The sequence below is a fragment of the Sebastes umbrosus genome, chromosome 17, assembly GCF_015220745.1.
Source record: "Sebastes umbrosus isolate fSebUmb1 chromosome 17, fSebUmb1.pri, whole genome shotgun sequence".
NCBI classification, from domain to species: Eukaryota; Metazoa; Chordata; class Actinopteri; order Perciformes; family Sebastidae; genus Sebastes; species Sebastes umbrosus.
Genome location: NC_051285.1, coordinates 13594254 through 13614676, shown reverse-complemented (window position 1 = coordinate 13614676; position 20423 = coordinate 13594254). Strand labels below are relative to the sequence as shown.

General features: G+C 41.4%; 1 protein-coding gene across 5 annotated transcripts in view; it reads right to left on the bottom strand.

Moving 5' to 3' along the window:
* LOC119475507 (stAR-related lipid transfer protein 13-like) overlaps positions 1-20423 on the bottom strand; it is a 66613-nt gene that overhangs the window by 14990 nt on the left and 31200 nt on the right. Inside the window, exon 1 of one of the 5 annotated variants that reach the window (XM_037748291.1) lies at positions 14601-15163. The exons of 2 other annotated variants lie outside the window; for them this stretch is intronic. In XM_037748291.1, the coding sequence (XP_037604219.1) occupies positions 14601-14724 (124 nt within the window). In that variant the 5' untranslated portion in view covers positions 14725-15163. Of the gene's footprint in view, positions 1-274; positions 1447-7424; positions 8250-14600; positions 15164-20423 lie in introns of those variants that run through there. 2 more of the 5 variants (XM_037748289.1, XM_037748292.1) reach the window with 2 other exon arrangements.

Genomic DNA, 20423 nt, shown 5'->3' with positions numbered 1-20423 from the left:
AATTAGAGGTGCTGGCAGTGAATGGGAGAGACACCGCAGAAACACAGGGGACAAAGTTCAGCAGGGCAATAAAAAGCCTCCGTCTTCACCATCAGAGATGAGAACGGTCAGAGGAAACGATCCTTTCACCGCAATCCAGCAATTAACATCCCTCTCCCAGCATTCTCAACATAACTCTCTAAATCACATCATGAAGCAACACCAAGGAGGAAAAAATACTTCTTGTAACAGTCTCAAAATAGACAGAGAAACACCAGAGATAGCTGAGACTTACTTGAAGCCCTCATGGTGCGGGTGGTGGTGACATGCTTCTATTTTCTTTCTCCTTTGCTCACTTTCCTCTCCATCCCACAGACACACATCCACTCGCAGCTCTCCAGCTTTCCATCAAGTGGCAACGATTCTGTACTTTCCTCCTTCCAACCCGTGTGTTTACAACTCCCTCTTCCAGCCTGCCCCATGCAGGGTTTCTCTTCCCTCTAATTTTCTCCTCAGCCTCCTCTCTCGCACTTTCTGCTTTGTTAGGATCCACATACAATATCTCTCTATTTTTACAGCTCTGACGCTGCACTAGACTCCTTTCTTCTCCCCACGCTTGTTTTAGTTACTTGCCTTTTTCCCTCTTGTTCATTTTTGTGTAAATTCCTTTTTAAATCTGTCATACAAATGTACTTTTTTATGTTTAATTAAATAGTTTTCCACCTTTATTTTTCCTCTCTGTACTCTTTCTGAACCTTTCTTAACCTCGCCTCATCCCCCTCTCTAAAAAAAAATACTTTCCTTCATCCATACGTCCCCTTTTCTTCTCTCACTGAAACCTCCTCATCCTTTCTTCCTCTTTGCTCCTACAAGGCTGATGCCACCACATCTTCTCTGTCGTCACCAGAGCTGCTGTTGCCCCATCACGTCCACGGAGGAAGTGACTAATTTCAGCTGGCGTTTGCATCAGCCAGCCCCCGAGGTCACAGACTGACGACTGGTGAATGTTAACTTCACATGTCAGCTGAAACCTACCGGCAGGCCAGCAAGGAGACTCTGACCTCGGCCTCTTTCTTTTGCTTTACTGTACAAAAACTGCAGACCAGAACAATGTGTGGGAGAACGCACACACATACATCACACACAGGCATTTACCACAGTCCAGATGTTGCCCCCAGTGAATCAGAGAATGCAAAAAGGATGAGACAGGCAGACAGCTGGGTGGGAGGGGGGGCAGCTGAGATGGACAGACCCTGTGGGAAAACCACAGGGAGGAAGACATACCACACCAGCCGCTTATTTACTGAATGTGAGATTTGAGAGATTATCGACTCGGGAGACATTTCAAGGAAGAAATGTTAAAGGATAAGTCTGGCGATATTCTACGTGTTTCTAATTGTCAACAAGACCAAAACCAACAATCAAATGATTAAGTAATTTCTGATTCTTCCTCTGTGCCACACACCTCTATTGTTGTCCATTAAAAACACATCAGTGAGCCTCACTGTTGCAAAGCTTGACATTGTGGTGTCATAAAGGCTCACTATGGCACCAAATCTTGAAAATAGTCACCAATGCACAATTTACTCCTGCTAAAAACTACAGTGCCCAGCTGTTTCAAGAAATTACTGAGCCCTTTTAAAAATATGAAAAGTACGTATTTGTGACACGTTCTTTTGCAAGTTTTCAAAACGATTGATCATTTCTCCAAACTGTTTTTGCAGAATAATTAAGACAAAACTAGGGCTGTCAAAGTTCACGCAATAATAACATGTTCGTTTTAACACCACTAATTTCTTTAACGCATTAACGCAACTTGCGATTTTTAGGGTTGTAGAGTGAAGATATTGGCATCATATGAAACTAGAAAAACCTAATGAATCCATTGGTACCAACCATGTCATGCTAGCTTGTGGAGAAGGAGGCTAAATAACGCTCCAAACGTATACTAAATTACTTACTAAGTTAATAAAGTGAAAATTGGCATGGCCATTTTCAAAGGGGTCCCTTGACCTCTGACCTCAAGATATGTGAATGAAAATGGGTTCTGTGGGTACCCACGAGTCTCCCCTTTACAGACAGCTGTTGTTGCCTGTTGGGCTTGAGTTTGCCATGTTATGATTTGAGCATATTTGTTTATGCTAAATGCACTACCTGTGAGGGTTTCTGGACAATATTTGTCATTGTTTTGTGTTGTTAATTGATTTCCAATAATAAATATATACATGCATTTGCATAAAGCAGCATATTTGTCCACTCCCATGTTGATAAGAGTATTAAATACTTGACAAATCTCCCTTTAAGGAACATTTTGAACAGATGAAATAATATGAGATTAATTTGCGATTAATAACTTAACTATGGACAATCATGCGATTAATGGCGATTAAATACGTTAATCGACTGACAGCCCTAAGACAAAACACATACTGTAACAACCTCCAATTATGAGTTCTTCAAGGCCTAAAATACAATCAAGTAAATGCCTCCGCAGATTCGCTCACATGTAAAACTCTGGCTGTTTGCCTCTTGCTGTGCTGCAGCATCCTGCCTAAACAATGGAAATGAGTTCCTATGAATGACACATACTGTTGCTAATCAACTGACCTCCATTACACTGACTTCTCTAGTGTTGCATTCAAAAGTAATCAATATTTATGAAGCCATTGTTGTCCCCTCACATATAGTAAAAAAAGACAGCACACAACGGCATGCGTCCTTACAGTGTTTGTGCATGTGTTATTGGCAATGCGTCTTTGTGTTTGTGCACAAAGGTGCCAAGTGGCAAAGCTCCTGTCAGCACGGGAACAAAGCACCCCTATTCATCTGTGCAGAATTTAATCAAGAGATTAATTAGTACACAAACATGTTATTAGCGGGCCACAAAACACACAAATGCACACAGTCGGACGGAGCTAATCCGAGCTGCCTACAGGGCTTTTCCTTCAGTCTATTTCATGTCACCGCAGTCCTGCTGTGGAGAATATATGACAACAGGCAGCAAGCCACTAGAACAACAGCAGGGAAGGTAGACAGATGGTATGTGTATGAGTGTGTGAATGTGGGCCTCCGTGTGTGGGACAAAGGGGCTGTAAGGTAGTTCCTTACATAACAAGGATGCCAGCTTTGTTACATAATGCGCATAATACAAGCACCCCGATGTCCTCACAGCGTTTTTCTCTGAAAGTGTGCCTTTGCCTTTCTTTCCTCCACCTTTCATTTCCTCCCTTTTATCCAACGCCAGTAACCTTGACTTTCTGACAGACTTTTTTCTCAGTGTTGTGTCTGCCTTGTGCCGGCTCTCAAGGACCCTGAAGTGCCTTGCATGACATCATTTCCTGCTCTGAATTTCCCAGGCGTCCAGAACGGCATGTGAGCTAAGAACAGCAACGGGAAGTTCCTGGATTGAACATGTCGGAGGGACTCAGCTGGGATAATTGTAACAAAGACCGAGGCGCAACATAAGAGTATAACTAGAGGGTGTTTGGTACAAAGTTATATCTAAATGCTGTTTATTGAAATCTGTCCTTTCAATCAAAATCCTTTTGATAAGATGACAATAAACCTCACTGATAAGGGACAGAGAGGAGATAGCTTATAGTTTGTAAAGTCTGTAGGCTATAGTCCTTCTACAAGACTACACACACACACACACACACACACACACACACACACACACACACACACAGGATGCCTGGAAAACAGCCATATTCCCACATAAGCTAAAGCACTTAGTCCTTCACGTTTAAAAGGTCACAAAGGGAAAAAAAGTAGTGAAGAAGGCAGAGGAGGAGTGATGAGAGAGAGGGAGGAAGGAAGGGAGGGACGTTAAAGAGGAATATGTCTGTCGTGTCCCGTATGGTTCATCTGCGATGACGTCGAGCACTCAGGAATGTACTGTAAAACAGCATCAACGTTGGCATGACATCGGCGCAGGTTCAGGCGCAGCGTCTCCTGTGCAGCGCTCACTGAGGACTGCAGAAGTTAGACAGCCCTGGATGTATAATATGACAGGACGTGCTGTGAGCTAGCAGGAGGGATTAATAGGACGGATTAATAGGATGAGACAAGACTGAAGGTTATCAAGTTGAGTGTTCGGTTGTGCCACTTTTTCTCCAGCAGAGGGTGTTAAAGCAGTGTAACAGCAATGCATTTACATTTCTGTCAAGTAATAATCAAATGGCTTCAGGCTATGGTTACATGATGTATGTGCTGTATGTGCAGCATCTTATCCATTTTGCCATTTAGTGATTGAGCACTTATTGTTAGCTGGCTGCATAGAAACAGTTTAGTGCTCCGCTTGGATTGGCAGTCAGTACAGACTTGTGGTTTGTCAGAGGAACAGTAGTTGTGGTGAGTAGCATATACACTGACAGATGCACTTAATGAGAGTTGCTCTAAAGACAGCTGGCGTTGAGTAAGAAAATACAGACTGGTGACAATTTAAAAGGAAATCCTGAATAAATGAGAGGACAATCATAACAGATGCTTCCACACGGGGAACGCAGGGTCATTGAATGCTTTGATGAGTATGAGTGAATTTCCTTTTGTTGAGAAGAATACCCGTCAACAGCACAGTCAAAAATCTAGATATTTACTCCTCTTTTAGCTCTGTCTCCACCAACTCCTGTGTGAAATATCTGGATTTGCTGCTAAAAGTTCCACTATGTTCAATACCAGGAGCGTATCTATGTTCCCAGGGTCCAGGGCTGTTCTCGACCCCAAAAATTCCTAGTTGACTAACACTCATATGCTCATAACACTCATTTTGTCGACTAATCGATTAGTTGATTTGATCGCATCTGTAAAACTGAGTGTCTCCACAAAGAACCAGACAAAAGCACCACTTTAAATCACTTTAAATGTGTTTACCAGAGATGAGCTCATACGTTTCTTGGAAATAAGTCATTCAACATGAAAAAGCATAAATAACAACTAATCGACTAAAGAAATCTTAGTCGTCAAAGACCGAACCAACCGATTATTCAACTAAGAGGGAGCAGCCCTACCAAGGTCCAATGTTCCCCAGCTCAATATCCTCTCAATATGACTTGTTAAGGAGACCTTTAAAAGGGTTTTATGTTCTAAGCAATGCTTTTTTTCCTAGGTCAAATGTTCAATGTATGTTTTGCTGGGTCAGTCATGTTGAAATCACCCACCTACAGCTAATATCCTACTGATGTTATACTCCTTAAAACCTACACCCTCAAATTTGCCGGCAAGAAAGTTTTCTTGAATTTAGACGTTTATATCTCCACAGTGGCTGAATGGAGTTTTACAATTCAAACTACATTTGAAACTTCCATCTCCCTTCGTTTGCAATTTGAACTGTGTAGAATCCCCTTACCAATCTCTTACAATGAGGACCCTGGGAACATAGGGATGACCCCTCATGGGCTAGTCGCTAATTTAGTGTGTTTGCCATTTGGTGCTGAGCAGGTAACATAGTTATTTTATCATTGTCATTGTAACAATATTGATTATTGCTGCTTTAAACTGACACACATCTGTATATAAGCCATGTGCATACCGTATATCTAACTATAAAGCAAGGAATCACTGTCCGTCTTTTGGTATGTCCTACGCATATCTCATCCGATCTATTTCACACTTGGCGGGTATATTGCTCAGGACCCAAGTAAGTGTAGTGTCGAATGTGGTGCAATTTGGCCGGATGGTGGCGCTATAACAATGAACTTTACATTTTGGCCTGTAACTTTTGAACTGTAAGTCTCAGAAGCATTTTTTTTCCTGGATTTTATGGGTCCAGACGAATCTATCGATATAAGCCAGGCCCATTTGCGTCAAGGCAACAAGCCAGAAAAACTTACGCTTTGGGATTTTTGATGTTCCATACAGTTCTGGTATAGCTAGCCATCAAAGTTTGCTCAAATGCTGTGGGCAGGCCTTATTCTTCAAAAAGTGTTATATCTTTTGAATGCTTTGTGCTATTGGGACCACATTTGGTGGACATGTGTAGATATGATGTCTGAGTGACCATGACAAATGTGGTGCCAATAGGTTGCGCTGTAGCAGCATAATCTAACTATAAAAGGAAGCTATATCTGTCTCTCTGTCTGTGTATGTATGTATGAGTGTCCTTTGCATATCACAAGAACTATTCATTAAATCAACTTCACACTTGGCAAGTACAAACATCCAAAAGGCAGGAAGGGGCATGTACTTTGAGATATGAATCAAACCGTTGCTTTTGAGAAGTTTCAGGTGCACATTTGGTTAGGTCACTGAGTTCTTTTTATTTAAGTCTGTCTGAGACTCTACCAGTTACTGAGAAGTGGAATTTGAAGAAGTGGGGAGAGTATGTGTAAAAAAGACATAGAGAGTGTGTGATTGCAGTAGAAGAGGAGAAAAGTGTGTATAAGTGCAAGAGCGAGGCAGTGAAAATTAAATAAGTCATACCATCATCCAAAACCAGCACAGGCATAAACTTGCTTCTCCATCTACATTCCTCACCAGCCACAGCTGTCATCTCACTCTCTATCACGCATATCAATTTTTTTCAGATGCTTCATAAAGATTTGTCTCTGCGGGCCAAATCTTGTATGATCAGCAGGCGATAAAAAAAAAAATACTTAACACAAGACCTGACACGTTTCTGCTCACTCATAAAACCAGAGTCGTGTGCTGTTGTAAATCAGAACAAAAAACAACACAAATCTGATCTCTTTTAAGCGTACCAACATTGCACCTGGAAAAACCTCAGAATACAGAGGAGAGTGACTCATCTTCTACAATGAGCTCAACACACATAAGAATAGCCCAAAGCCTCTTTATGAACACCGGGATGTTCTCTTCACTCCATGGGAAACTTGAGTCACATGACAGGAAGTTGAGGAAGTAGCCATGGAATACAAGTTGGGTAGGGACGACATAGACAAAAACAATAACACTACAGTCCTTTAGGGTTTGTTATGACTTCTTTTTAGATTTCTGAAAGGCATCTTTGGAGGAGAAGTGGCTCCATATGTCAGACTATTAAAACCAGAAAGAAGTATGAGTACTGGCAGTGTTTAGTGTGTAAGCTCTTGCCAATAAAGCATATATAAAAAATGTGATGGATCAGAAGACAGATGGGTTACTTCTAAATGTCGGGTCTATTCATTTTTGGTGTTGTGTAAACCTCTGAGGAATAGGTCAAATGTTGAAAACTAAAGGGAAATTCACACAAGGTAGACTTAAAAATTCTACGTTTTAAACACTACTGTATAATGGCAGTGTCAAATCTGTTCATGTTCCATCTCTCTTTTAGAAAAAAAACAGCAAATCTGGAGAGCAATGTGAAAAAAAGTTGATTAAACTGACATAATTTCTTCTTTTAATATTGAGAGAACATCCAACTAATCAGATAAACAGACACTGTGAAACCAAATCTAACCACGCTGACGAACACATTATCACTTTTCCATAACTCTCTCTAGTTCTACCTCGTAACAGCCTCCGCAGCAGCTGCTGTCGGGCAATGATGCGTGAGAGTCGCAGGGCTGAACGCCGTCGAGGGGTGTCGCCCAGCCTCAGGTAGTAGTTCTGCACGTCAGGTGTCATGGCCTCCAGACAAGTTTCCTCATTGGTGCTGTCGCCATCACTTTCGCAGTCATTACTGTCGCCCTTGGCCTTGTCATCGATTTCCATACTCCTACTGTCTGTAACATCAGCACTGTCCGTGTTGTCCTCGGCATAGACGGTGTCAGCGCTCTCTGCATCGTCCCTCACATTCTCATCTTTGGCAGCTTCTATTCCGTTTGCATTGTCCAACCGGTCCAGACTGTTGTTGTTTGTCTCTTCATTCCGTGAAGCATTTGCTCTGTGTGCCACATTGTCCACTGACAGAGCACCCATAACGGTCATACTGCTGTCCACAGCCTCCATAACATAACAATGTAGTCCTCGTTAACCTTCAAGTCTTCCTCCCTCTCGCCCTGATGAGTGGTTGTGAGAGCACTCCTTCTGAATTCCTGCCTCTAACATGCCCTCACTGGAAGCCGAATCAGCTCCCCACCCGCCCGCCTCCTCCCTTCAACTCACCACAGCCGAACAAACACGCAAACTGCATTACACCACCTGACTCGGATGGCAGACCTCGTTATCCGCACACACGCTGACTTCACAGCTGAGATTGGAGGAAGACTCACAAACTCTTGCTTCCACAAGGTCTTTCCTTTCGGTCACGTGACCAGCAGCCAATGGCATGAGAGCCCAGGGAACACTGCCCTGCTTCCTGACGCTGGGCCAAAGACACTATTTGGTACATGCCTCGGGCAAATGTGCATGTGTGTGTGAGAGGGAAGGGAATATCTGAGATGGGAGATGGGATCAGATTGGGGATAGGCCTGGAAAAAACAAAGACCACATGCCAGCGTGACATGGGAAAGGGCAGGACAATAGAGAGTATGTGGGTGTGTGACGCTGCACTGAGGAATGTATGTAGGAGCAAACCTATTGTTACTAAAATTGAGTAGGATTGTAATGCCATTGAGAAAAGTTCTCTAAATCCACACCATCAAGTTCATACCACATGACATTTAACCAGGGGCGTAGCAAGGAATTATGGGCCCTGTACATAGGCGTCACAACATTTTAATTTTTACAAATAAAACGGCTACGCTGCTTTCTGCCTCTAATTCAGCCTCTTTCTCTGGTGCAAGACCAGACCCATCAAGAAGCATGAAGTATAATACAGGATTAATGTTAGCATGATTAGAACCAAGAAATAAATAGTGCAAGTAGCTGGCTGTTCCATGTAGGAAATTATGCAATAGAATTACCTTTGTATTTACCTACCACTAATTTGTAATTACCTAACACAAAACAACTTTACTGTCAGATCAGATGTTCAACCAGGGCATCAGCCTTAATAATAGGGCCGGCAATGTATTATTGTGTATTATTAGCATTATGCTTGCACATGGCATGGCTTTTTACAAGTTGTTTTATTCATCTACTCTCATTCGCATATGTTACGTGGAGAGTATGGCGGCATGTGTGCACGAGAACCCCACGGGGTCAGGTGTTTCCGACCCTCTAGTTGGTCGGATTGTGTATCATTTAAAAAAAACAAATTTTCTTTTAATCGCAGCTTTTGCAATTTGAAAATTGCGTCGCAATGTCCGTCTGAATTTGATTAATCGTTCAACCCTTCTAGTTATTAACCTTTATCAAACAGTCCTGCTCAAAATGGGTCGCGTTCCAGAAGACGGAGAAACATGAGTCAATGTCAATAATTAATGTAAATGACTGAAATAAATTTGTTGATATTCCCTTAACTTTGGTTTGTAGACTGCCGTTTTGAAGCCTCGAGTTCGGCATTTTGGCCGTTGCCATGTTGTTTTTTTACAACCAGTAGTAATATGAGAGGGTTGAGCTAAGTACAACCGAACACGGAATAAAACATTTTTAGGGAAGATGTGAGGTGTACAGTTGGTTTTCTTTCGTCAGAAGAACTATACTCGAAAATAGCTTCTTTTGCATTTTCGCAAACCAAGCTTGAACACAAAGTCACAGGGACTCACAAGCAGCTTAGCTGATCCAGCACATTTACACACCTCCCACATTCCCTGCTTGGGTCTCTTGATAGCAATACATCCAACAGAAAAGCTGTTGTATAGTTATAGTAAGCAATGCTAATGTCTGAAATGTGTGACTGAATGTTGCCATACAGTAACCAAGTTGGAGGATAAATGTATGGTATGCAATGAAGGAGAGAAGTTCATACTTTGACCTAGTTTGGCTGCAGAGTGATTTGCCAGGACTATAGAGGATAAAGGGGGTCATTTTAATTCATTTTAGGGAGGTAATAGGCAAGGGCTGAGAGTGGGATGGGGGTGCATGTGAAAAGTAGGTCATAGCAAAGTCAACTTCAGGTCAGCAGTCAAACACACGGACAAGATCTCACAGTAGAGGGGTATTACAGCAGAGCTTTTTAGTCATATACTGTAAGAGAGATGCGAGTGAACAGTCTGAAGTTGTGAAATATAAAATCTGTGATTCAATTTGATTAGACTGCCCTCTTGAGGAAATGTGGGACAGATGAATTTACTTTTTTTTAATTACTTCACATGTCAGTCTAAATACACTGACAAAAAAAAATACACCCAAAACACTATGCAGAGCAAACTTTGCAAAACCGATGACGGGCACAGCAGGCTAACACAGTAACGTGATAGTGAGCTAAATAGATGTGTGTAAATGGATTGGCACAGGGCAGGGCTGTAGTAAGAGGCAAGTGATATAATATCAATCTCTCTGTCTCAGTTACAGCCGCAACAAGACGTGACAGAAACTAAACAGGCAAACTGAAGAGGACACTGAAAAATCAGGTCCGGTTATGTGACAGTAAAGATGAATCAAATACGTCGGAGCTGCGGGGCGCAACAACAAACAGCTAGACAATATGAAGAAAATAAAATACAATACAATGTTCAGACTGCGTCAAAGTTGTGATCTCATACTTTATCATCATGACCCAAACCTTTGCCTCTAGTACAGGATATAAAATATAACCTATATCCCTGAATGCAAGTCCTCTATACAGCCATCATAATAGAAATGGCTCTAACATGTATTGTAATTCTACCATGTGATGCCTTTATGTGAAAGCTGTGACTAATAATCTATGCAATACATTAGATTTTGTTTACCAAACCCAAATGCTGTCTCAATTTGCATTCTTCCATACTTACACTTGCTATTTTGAGTGCATACGTGCATTCACACTGAGAAGTATGCCAAAATGCAGTGCAAGGGAGGGTCCACCAACCTATTTCAAACTCGTGAAAATGGTGGACGAGGAAGCAGCAACGGTTGCGATTGAAATGGCGAACACAGACTACACAAATTTAAGTTACACATGTTTTTTTTTTACTAAGTACTACTAAACTGTAGTCGGATAGAAGCTATTGTTGGATTCATTGATCCATCTGAATAGAATTACTGCCAATACAGCGTGATGTCCGTGGCTGAATATCGCCAGCTGATCTACCGAGCTTCCACTACCCTGTCAAAATTCATGCACTACGCAAGTACATACACAGTGTACTACATGGGAGTGTACTAACGAACCAATGATCTAAAGGATGACCCTAATGTAACCAATCTGAGCTCCACAGTCAGGGTATTTCCAAGCTTCAGGGCTCTGGCTGTCAAAGCCTGGTCACCTTTAATCTTTAACCTATAGACTTTTAGATACAGCCAAGGACCCCATTCCTGAGAATCTAAGGCTGCCATGCATGGGCTCAAAAGAGATTAAAAAAAATTAAATATGCCAGGAGCAAAGAAAACTAATGTGTGTACTCTTAAAGGTCTTATTGATACCATTTCTATGTAGACATATTTAAAAAAAATAAAAATAATACATACACAGAGCTTTAAGAAAGATGCTGAATAAAAGTATGGCTTTTCCTGAAAAAAATATTATGATTGTGAATTAATCATTTAAAAACTTTGGTGGGTCCAAAATGAATGTTTTGTTTATCTCTGTGGAAGATATCTGACGTTTGGGTCTCACTTCTAACAATGCTTGTGAGACAATAGTAAAACGACGCTGGTATCACATAGTGTCTCTGGGTCGTCAGTGTGGGAAAATGGATAAATGGCTGATCGTGGCAGCGATTTGTTGTGAAGTGAATGCAATTGAATGGGGGAGGGAGAATGCAACATCTAGTGGCTGGATGTTATCAATGTTATCAATATCACCTTTACGTCTATACAAAAGACATTTAGCAGACTCTGGCATATTGGAGCTGTACAGTATATGAAGAATTGCTTGTTAACACAGGTAAATAAGATTTCCTTGAGGGAAATATGAGAAAATGTGGCTCTTTGACATGTTGGTAAAGGCTTGAACCAAAGATGAAACCTCACTTTGTTGATACAGCCTTGAGATTATCTGTGAAAGCACAAAGAGGCTGCTGAATTACATGAACTTCAAATGCATTCAGGGCCACTAATGATAAATTGATCAGCAGGAAGCACTGAACATAATTCAACTATACAATCAGGTAGACGAGGTGGCAAACTGTTGACTACATAGTGAGAAAAGTGAGTTGTAAAGAGATGATTCAAGGTAAAGGTTTGGATATGAGTATCCCCCCCCCACACACACACACACACCAACATTCACACCAAAGCAACTAAGACCCACAAATCCCACACGCAAAGGGAGACCCGACCCCCACCGCTAACCTAAAAACCAGCGGGATTACATCTAAATCCAGGTGCTATTATGTACTCGGTTTACACACACGCACGCAAACATACAGATGATTGAATGGAATCATAAACACAATCAAAATGCACTTTAACATCCAGTTCAAGACCCCAATCTGTCCATTTGTTCATTAATGCATTTAACTAGTTACGATAACAGTTGAAAATGTGTCTTTTTTTCTTGCTAAACTCTAATTATGTTGCTTAATATAGGTGATATTTGGACTAAATCTGACAATTGATATGTTTTTTGTACATAAGCGCTCTGCAATATGTGCTCTTGTCCTTTATACACTATTTGCCTCTGTGTTTCTGAATGATCATTTGTATTCAGTATCCAAAGTTATTGTCCCTGACAAATACACAGAGGTGTAAGAAGTACTCTCATCCTTTACTTAAGTAAAAGTGGAAATAACATAGTGTATAAATACTTAATTACAAGTAAAAGTTCTGGATTAAAAATGTTAATTAAGTAAAAGTACAGAAGTATTATCAGCAAAATGTACTTAAAGTATTAAAAGTGAAAGTACGGATTATGCAGAATGGCTCCTTTATTATAGAATATTATATTATTCTGATTTCCTCACTAATGAATACATATAAGAGTGTTTTAATGTAGTTGATGTGGAGCCAGTTTTAGACTTTGTGTACTACTGTATACTAGAATAAATTCAGTCATTCTGGTCCTACTCTCTGTACTTATTGACCACATGAACTCAGGTATGTCTTCTTTTAAAAGCAGACTACTTTTAGTACTTAAATACTGTACAATAAATGTAGTTAGTTACATTCCACCTCTGCAAATACACTACAGAGTTTAAATTTATGACCACCTCCTGACGTGAACTACCTTATACAATATGCCATCGCTCTGACTAATTCATAGAGTGGAAAATACTGAATACCACATGTGCACATTTTAAGGATCCCCCATCTCAAAATGTGATCCAGACAGATGTGAAATGTGCTGCCTTGTGAGCTGATGGGTTAAGCAGCGGGGTGAGGGAGGGCTGGTGGTGGAGGAGGTGGAGCTGTGGGGTTTGAGGGGGTTTAGGGCTCTGGCTATAGAGGACAGGATGAAGGGGTGAGAAATGAGGGATTATTGTTGCAGCAGGTGCTCTCTGATGTTCCATTTGACGGATATTACCGCTCTTATTAATTGAGTACTAAAGCATCACTAAAGCAATGCATCATGCAATAGTGAAATCTTTAACAAGTAGCCTTTTTGCTGGTCATACATACGATTTATCACTGCTGTGCACTTGAATAGGCCCAGACAGGCACGGTGACTTTGACCGATATTGTGGCTGGGTGGTTTGTGGCATTGTGAATGTGGGAATATTCATCTTTTAATTTGCTTAAAAGGCAGACATCTGGGGTAATTACATTAAACCAAGAGATGCAGCTTTCTCTCTCACTTTCCTCCTTCTCCTCCCTCTCAGACGTTGAGAGAGAGAGAGAGAGAGAGAGAGATCTAACTCTGCTGCATTCAGGACACTGTAAATATAGAGCAAACCGACTGACCCTCCAAACTTGGTGCATTGGCGCACACACAGAATATTTGACTCCATGCACACATGGATAAAATGCTGTAATCCAAAAATATTAACACCCCCCCCCCTCACACTCTCTCTCTCTCTCTCTCTCTCTCTCTCTCTCTCTCTCTCTCTCTCTCTCTTTAAAATGCAATAAGCACAATAAACCATTATCCAGATTGGAACAACAAATGCTGAGCAGGGTTGGCATGTTGAAGCTGAAAACCCCTGACTGGACTCCTCCTGTCCACAGCGCGTGCCGACGCACTAAATTTGACAATGACCTTCCCAAAATATCAGGGAGCGCGCTGCGCGTGACGCATAACACGATGTGCTGCACACATAGACTGAGATCAACTTTGGTCTTCAATAATCCTTCTAATGTTATTCAGCAAAAACTTAGTGAATGGTGAATAGAAATGTGGGGAAATGATGACCTCCAAGCACAAAGACAAATATCCATCCATGTAGTCAGAAATCCATTTCCAGATAATGAGAATGTTGAATGTTGATGAATGTTTTTTTTTTGACACCTTGTGATTTTTGAAATTTGCTCTTTGTCTTCGTTTTCAATTGTTTGTTTTATGTCTGCAACTGTGTAACTGTGTTTGCTGCCTATCTTGGTCATGCAGGACACTCTTGGAAAATAGATTTTTTAATCTCAATGAGTTTTTACTCCTGGTTAAATAAATAAATAAATAAATAAATAAAGATGTCTATTCATTTTTAAACACTATATGGGGGTGACTTAAGGTAAGCAGTTCATGTTGTTAGCAGAACATATCTAGGCTTATTTGCAAGAATATTCCACATATTATTAAAACAAGTTTCACTTCCACTTGTTTTTTTTTTTGTCTCTCTGACCTGCCAGCCGTCTCTCCCGGACATTCCTCCACAGCAGATCCCAAGCCTTGGACGTGGAGTCCCGCAGCTGCTCGCTGATCGACCGCCGCAGCTGGAGCTTGGCAGACCTCCGCTGGCTTGTCATTGTGCTGCAGCCGCACGCATATTCCCGGACTTAAAATGAAACAGCGCTCCGTTATTTACAGCCGTTATTCCTCAATCCTCCCTTTTTTATTCCACTGAGAGCAGCAGCCCCGTCTGTCTGTCTGTCTGTCTGTCTGTCTGTCTGTCTGTCTGGGACAGTGCGCCCCGGCTGCTGCTGCTTCTGCTGCCGCAATGGTCGTCACCGCTTCACCTGGTATGAAGCTCCTCTCTGCTGCGTCACCTTCCTGCACCAGCGGACGCGGATGAAGTCCTCTTCGCAGGATTGATTTGAACATCTACTGAGTGAATTAATCCAGCTTTTCTGCCCTCCTCAGCCCCCTCATCTCGTTATAGGGCGAAGGTGCAGCAATGTTTCAGCACAACTTCTGCATGTGAGTGGACCTCTGACATGGAGAGCCAGATGTGAGAGGCGGTTCACCCCCTCCCCATGCCTTACTCTCCCTCACTCTCTCTCTCTCTCTCACTCTCTCTCTCACACACACACACCAAACCTACATGTTCTCCACGACCCAAACCCACCCACTCACCCAAACAAGGATCTCTTTCAATCCCCTTGATACACACTAATAACACACAGTCATGCCACACACACACACACACACACACACAACCAAGTTGCAACAGAGTTGTGTTGCCAGGAAAAGCTTTCTTTAGCATCTCTGCTCATTCAGTCACAAATCTGACCTTACACAGCAGTAGGGGTGGGAAATAACCAGAGGGCCCACGATAAGATATTATCACCATACTTAAAGTGGCAGTAGGCAGTATATATCTTTGGCATCATTGGGTAAAAAAAATTCCATAATAACCTTTCAGCATATTGTGATTCAAGTGTTCTGTGAGATAACTAGACTTCTGCACTTCCTCATGGCTTTGTTTTCAGGCTTTAGAAAACCTAGCCCATGACGGGAGACTTTGACCAATCACAGGTTGTTTCAGAGAGAGAGCGTTCCTATTGGCTGTACTCCGGTCATGCGACCGGAACTTGGCGTTCCTTCAACAGATTTTTACAACGGCGGCCGCGTCACAAACTTTTTCATTTTACAGCTAAACCGTGCACTACAAGTTGATTCTGAAAACATGTGAGACGAGAAATAAGCTTTAACGTAACATAGTATTGATTCATATTTGATCAGCGCGGCCTAGTTTGACCGCTTGGTCGGAGTTCGCGAGTGATTGACAGCCGGCTCTCATAGACGGCAGCTGGACAGCAGACCTCAGATCAGCTCTTACTGTTTGTTTTCCTCCGGTCTGTGAAAAGTTTTAATAAGTCGCCTTATTTTTCCTATTACTTCCCTTCCTTTCCATTTGATTAATGTTTCAAATCTTACAGGAATAGTGACAAATACACAGCAGAAGATACCAAAACTCAAGCTGATGTCTCAAAATAGCTAATTCTGTCTTATTAACTGTCAACGGTGTGCAATTTACAAGGACAAGAAATGGAGAACAGCAGCAAATTCTCACATTTAAAGGTGCAGTGTTTAGGATCTGGCGGCATCTAGTGGTGAAACTAAAAACTTCTCCCATGTGCCAAGCGTCTTGAAGAACTACGGTGGCCGATGCAAAAACATGAAATGTGAATGGCCCCATCTAGAGCCAGTGTTAGGTTTGTCTGTTCTGGGCTACTGTAGAAACATGGAGGCCGGCTCTGTGAAGAGGACCCGCTCCCTATGTAGATATAAATGTCTCATTCTAAGTTAACGAAAACACAACGATTCTTTTTTTCAGGTGATTAAACATTAAAGAAAACATATTCATTCATATTAAATTCCAATTTTTGCCAACAGATCCCCCTAAATGCTACACGCGGTTCCTTTAAAAAGCTGGATATGGCAAATATTTGGAATTTTAAATTGTAGCTGCATTGGCAATCTTTTTCTGTGATGTTAATGTTGTTTTAAGTTGCCAGTTATCCTCAGGAAAAAGACAAACACAACTAAATGGACAAAGGAATCCAAGGCTTCAGTGGGTTTTTCCTTTAACTGCAGAAGTTGCTGCCTGCATCACAATATGAGTAACTGAATATATGCTTGACTAACAGAGATAAAGAGGAGCGTACTCAGCAATGCATGTTCCAGTCAGCCAGACAACCTCAAGTGAAAGTGCACAAACATCAGCCGTCTGAGCTGTCTCTCTTTGTGAGCCACATTCACCCCTCTGACAGGTCAAGAGTTTCACTCTGAGCTCCGAGTTACTCCCGTGTTATCCCAGGAATGCCAGACAGAGTGATCAGACCGGCCGGGACGCTCCTCAGCTGCCGACCGCCTGACACCATCGGATGTCCCGTTTGTGGTGTTGAGTTGCAGGCCAGCCCGGATCCATGAGCAGAGACCTGATTCGACATTTCGTCCTGTCGAAACACGCTTGACATCCAGAGTAGTCAGCAGAATCCTGCACTTATCTGGACACAGAATGACACTTTACTGGTATGGATGACTGTCATAAACTGGGCTATGGATAGTCACTTGGGGATGAACAATTAATCTTCCCAAAATGTGACTTCTGCAGTTGAAGGGGAGGGTTATTAAGGCTGGAGTTCATGGTCCTACGCTTCCCTGCCGTGTCCTGCCGTGGCCTCGAGTGTCCGCTGACAGTTTAGCTGAGCAGACTCGGTGATTTGTATTCCTGAGTTACACTGCGGCTGGCACTGGCAGTCAGCAGTGATGAGAGGGAAAGTGTTTTAGAGGGAACGAATGACGAACAATGTGTAGCTGAATGGAGAAGGAATGAGGAGCTGAGACTAAAGCAGAGTCAACCATCAACAAAAAGGAAGCAAGAAAACCCGCTAAATGATTCATGGAGTAAAATTTCTGATGGAATTTCCTTTTCTGTTTAGATTCGGATTAGAAAACAGCTTAATGGGATTCATGAGCATTACATTTGCAAATAGGATGCCATGAATTTCAAAGTCACACGGTATGTTTCGGTCACATATAATTATATTCATATGGTGAAAGTGAAAGGGAGGACACTGGTAATAATGGGACTGTATTCACATTGCAAAACAAGTTGGTGAAGAGAGGAAGACATTTACAATAACTTACTATTGACGCAAAATATAAAGGGCAGTCATTGCCCCAATTTATAGAGCAAAACAGCTAGAACTGCTCCCTCTTAGTCGATTGGTTGGTTGTTTTGGTCTAAAGCTGGGGCACCAAGCCGACAAAGGCCACCCGTTGAGTCGCCTCACGTCGCTTTTGTCTTGGCCAAAAAGTTGCACTTGAACACACCGCAAAGAGTACAGCCGATGGCCAACTACCAAGTATGTTCTGCACCTGCATGAGATGAAATGACTCTCCACACCAGCAGGTAGCAGTAGTCTGAATTTGTCATTCAAAAAGGGAAACCAGAAGACCGAGTACAGCGGATATACAAGCTGTTGTTATGATACATTCATGAAACAAAGCAGCGTTTGCCAGCCAGAAGAGCCTTCTGTGTTTTTCCTCTTGACTTTACTCATTGGCTTGCTTTCCTCACTTCCGTTTCTCTTTTTGTGCACTGATCTGTTTAAACTGAACCGCCAATCAGAGTGATTTCTCTCACCGACGGGTGCCACCGCTGATTCAACATGCTGAATCGGCAAAAATAAATGCTTTTTCATGCTGAATGACTTATTTCTAAGAAACTTATGAGCACATCTCTGGTAAACATAAGATTTAAAATGGTGCTTTTGTGTGATTCTTTGCGGAGAAACTCAGTTTTACAGATCTGTCGATTAAATCAACTAATTGATTAGTCAACAAAATTGTATGAGTGTTATTCGACTAAGAATTTCTTTGGGTCGAGGACAGCCCTAAAAACAGCTTTTCTGATATGATTTATTTATATATTAAGAGCATATATAGCTACAATACATCACAGAGTTACAAGGCAATATGAACACCAACATCGTGACAATGTTTCATCTTGCTATGGTTAATTTTAAGTTTGTGCGCAGACATTCAAATGTTAAATAATTTTCATCAAAGATTAATCGTTTGATCTATAAAATAGAAAGAAAATGGTGAAAACAATTCCCTAAAGCCTAGGGTGACTTCATCGAATGTCTTATTTAGTAGCCTAACTACTGACTGGAGGATAATAAGTGATGCAAGCATCGGAAAACAGTTAAATCAGCTTTATTTGTGGGTTTGGATTCTAAGCTGACGAGAGACCGCGACATATGCGGGGGACGTATGGCGTTGATTTGTGAGCAACGATGCCAAGGATCTCTCAGAAGAAGATATAGGCTTATATTTTGAGTGGGAGGGCACTAATCATGTTGAGGAGAGGAAAAAATTGAGGAGAATACTGAGAGCGTGCAGCGAGAATAACAAATGTCTTGAAGAGAGTCATGAAAGACAAAAACAAGGTGCGTATTTCATACGGCACACATCTAAAGTTTCCAGTGATGTCTGTGAGCCTCCTGCAGGTTTGCTGACATATCCCTGGTGTCTCGGATATTCAGGGAGAAGACAAACATTGATGTGCCACTTCTAACGCATGTATCCACCTGTCTGTCAGTTACAGATGGGTGACAAATTAAAGGAAAAACCTGCACACAGTCTAGAAACATAAGGGGGGGGGTACTGAATAGTTTGAGTATGAAAATTGTGTGTATGACCTTCACAGTCATGAGATCTCAAACCAATTGAACACTTATGTTAGGAGATTATGAACCAACTAGAGCTGCAACTAACGATTATATTCATAGACCATTAATCGATTAGTTGTTTGGACTATAAAATGTCAGAAAATGGTGAAAAATGTCAATCAGTGTTTCCTCAAATGTTTTTTTTGTCCACAACTCAAAGATATTCAGTTAACTGTCATAGAGTAAAGAAACCAGAAAATATTCACATTTAAGAAGCTGGAATCAGAGAATTTTCAAACCGATTAATCGATTATCAAAATAGTTGACAATTAATTTAATAGGTGACAACTAATTGATTAATCGTTGCAGTGACTTTATGTTTTAAAGTCACAAAATCAAGACTAGTGTGGAAGTAACAGTCCAAATTAGAGCTATAAGAGTTAAATGTGTTGTTGTTACATGGCATGTTCCTGAATGGTAGAAAGCTTTCCTGTCTCTTTCAATATCTGCTCAACAAAATATGGATATGATGATGAGACATTGCTTTGAATGACTGTGTATTTGATATATAATTGTACATTTCCAGCTATTTCTTCAAGGAAGAACAAGCATGGATTTTTTAAAAGACTCAATATCTGTGGTGGAAATGAAAATACAGTCTGTGTGACAGATTGGATGCGTATTTTTTTTACATTTTTCAGATGTTTGTACAACTATATGAATTTGGTCAAAGTTATGTCATAACTGATACACGCATACACCAAAGTAGGTTATTTTACAACCATGAAACATAGCGTAACACCAAAGTGTAACATAAACCTTGAAGGTATCCCGACAGAGTGACGGCATGACGACCATCTTTCTCCACGCTCAAAGAGACATGAACATACTACGTTACGTACAGACACGAATAGAAAATGTATGTAAATAACGTTGAACCCACACAAATACAAAGCATGCCTAAACTATTGTATAAGGTGATGCATATGTATTCAGTTTGCATACACACATACACACACACATTACTTTGTGACACGTGTTGCCTGTGTAAATGTGTCATGTGTAGGTCGCAGGATTAAGGGACACACATTTTCACGGCTAAC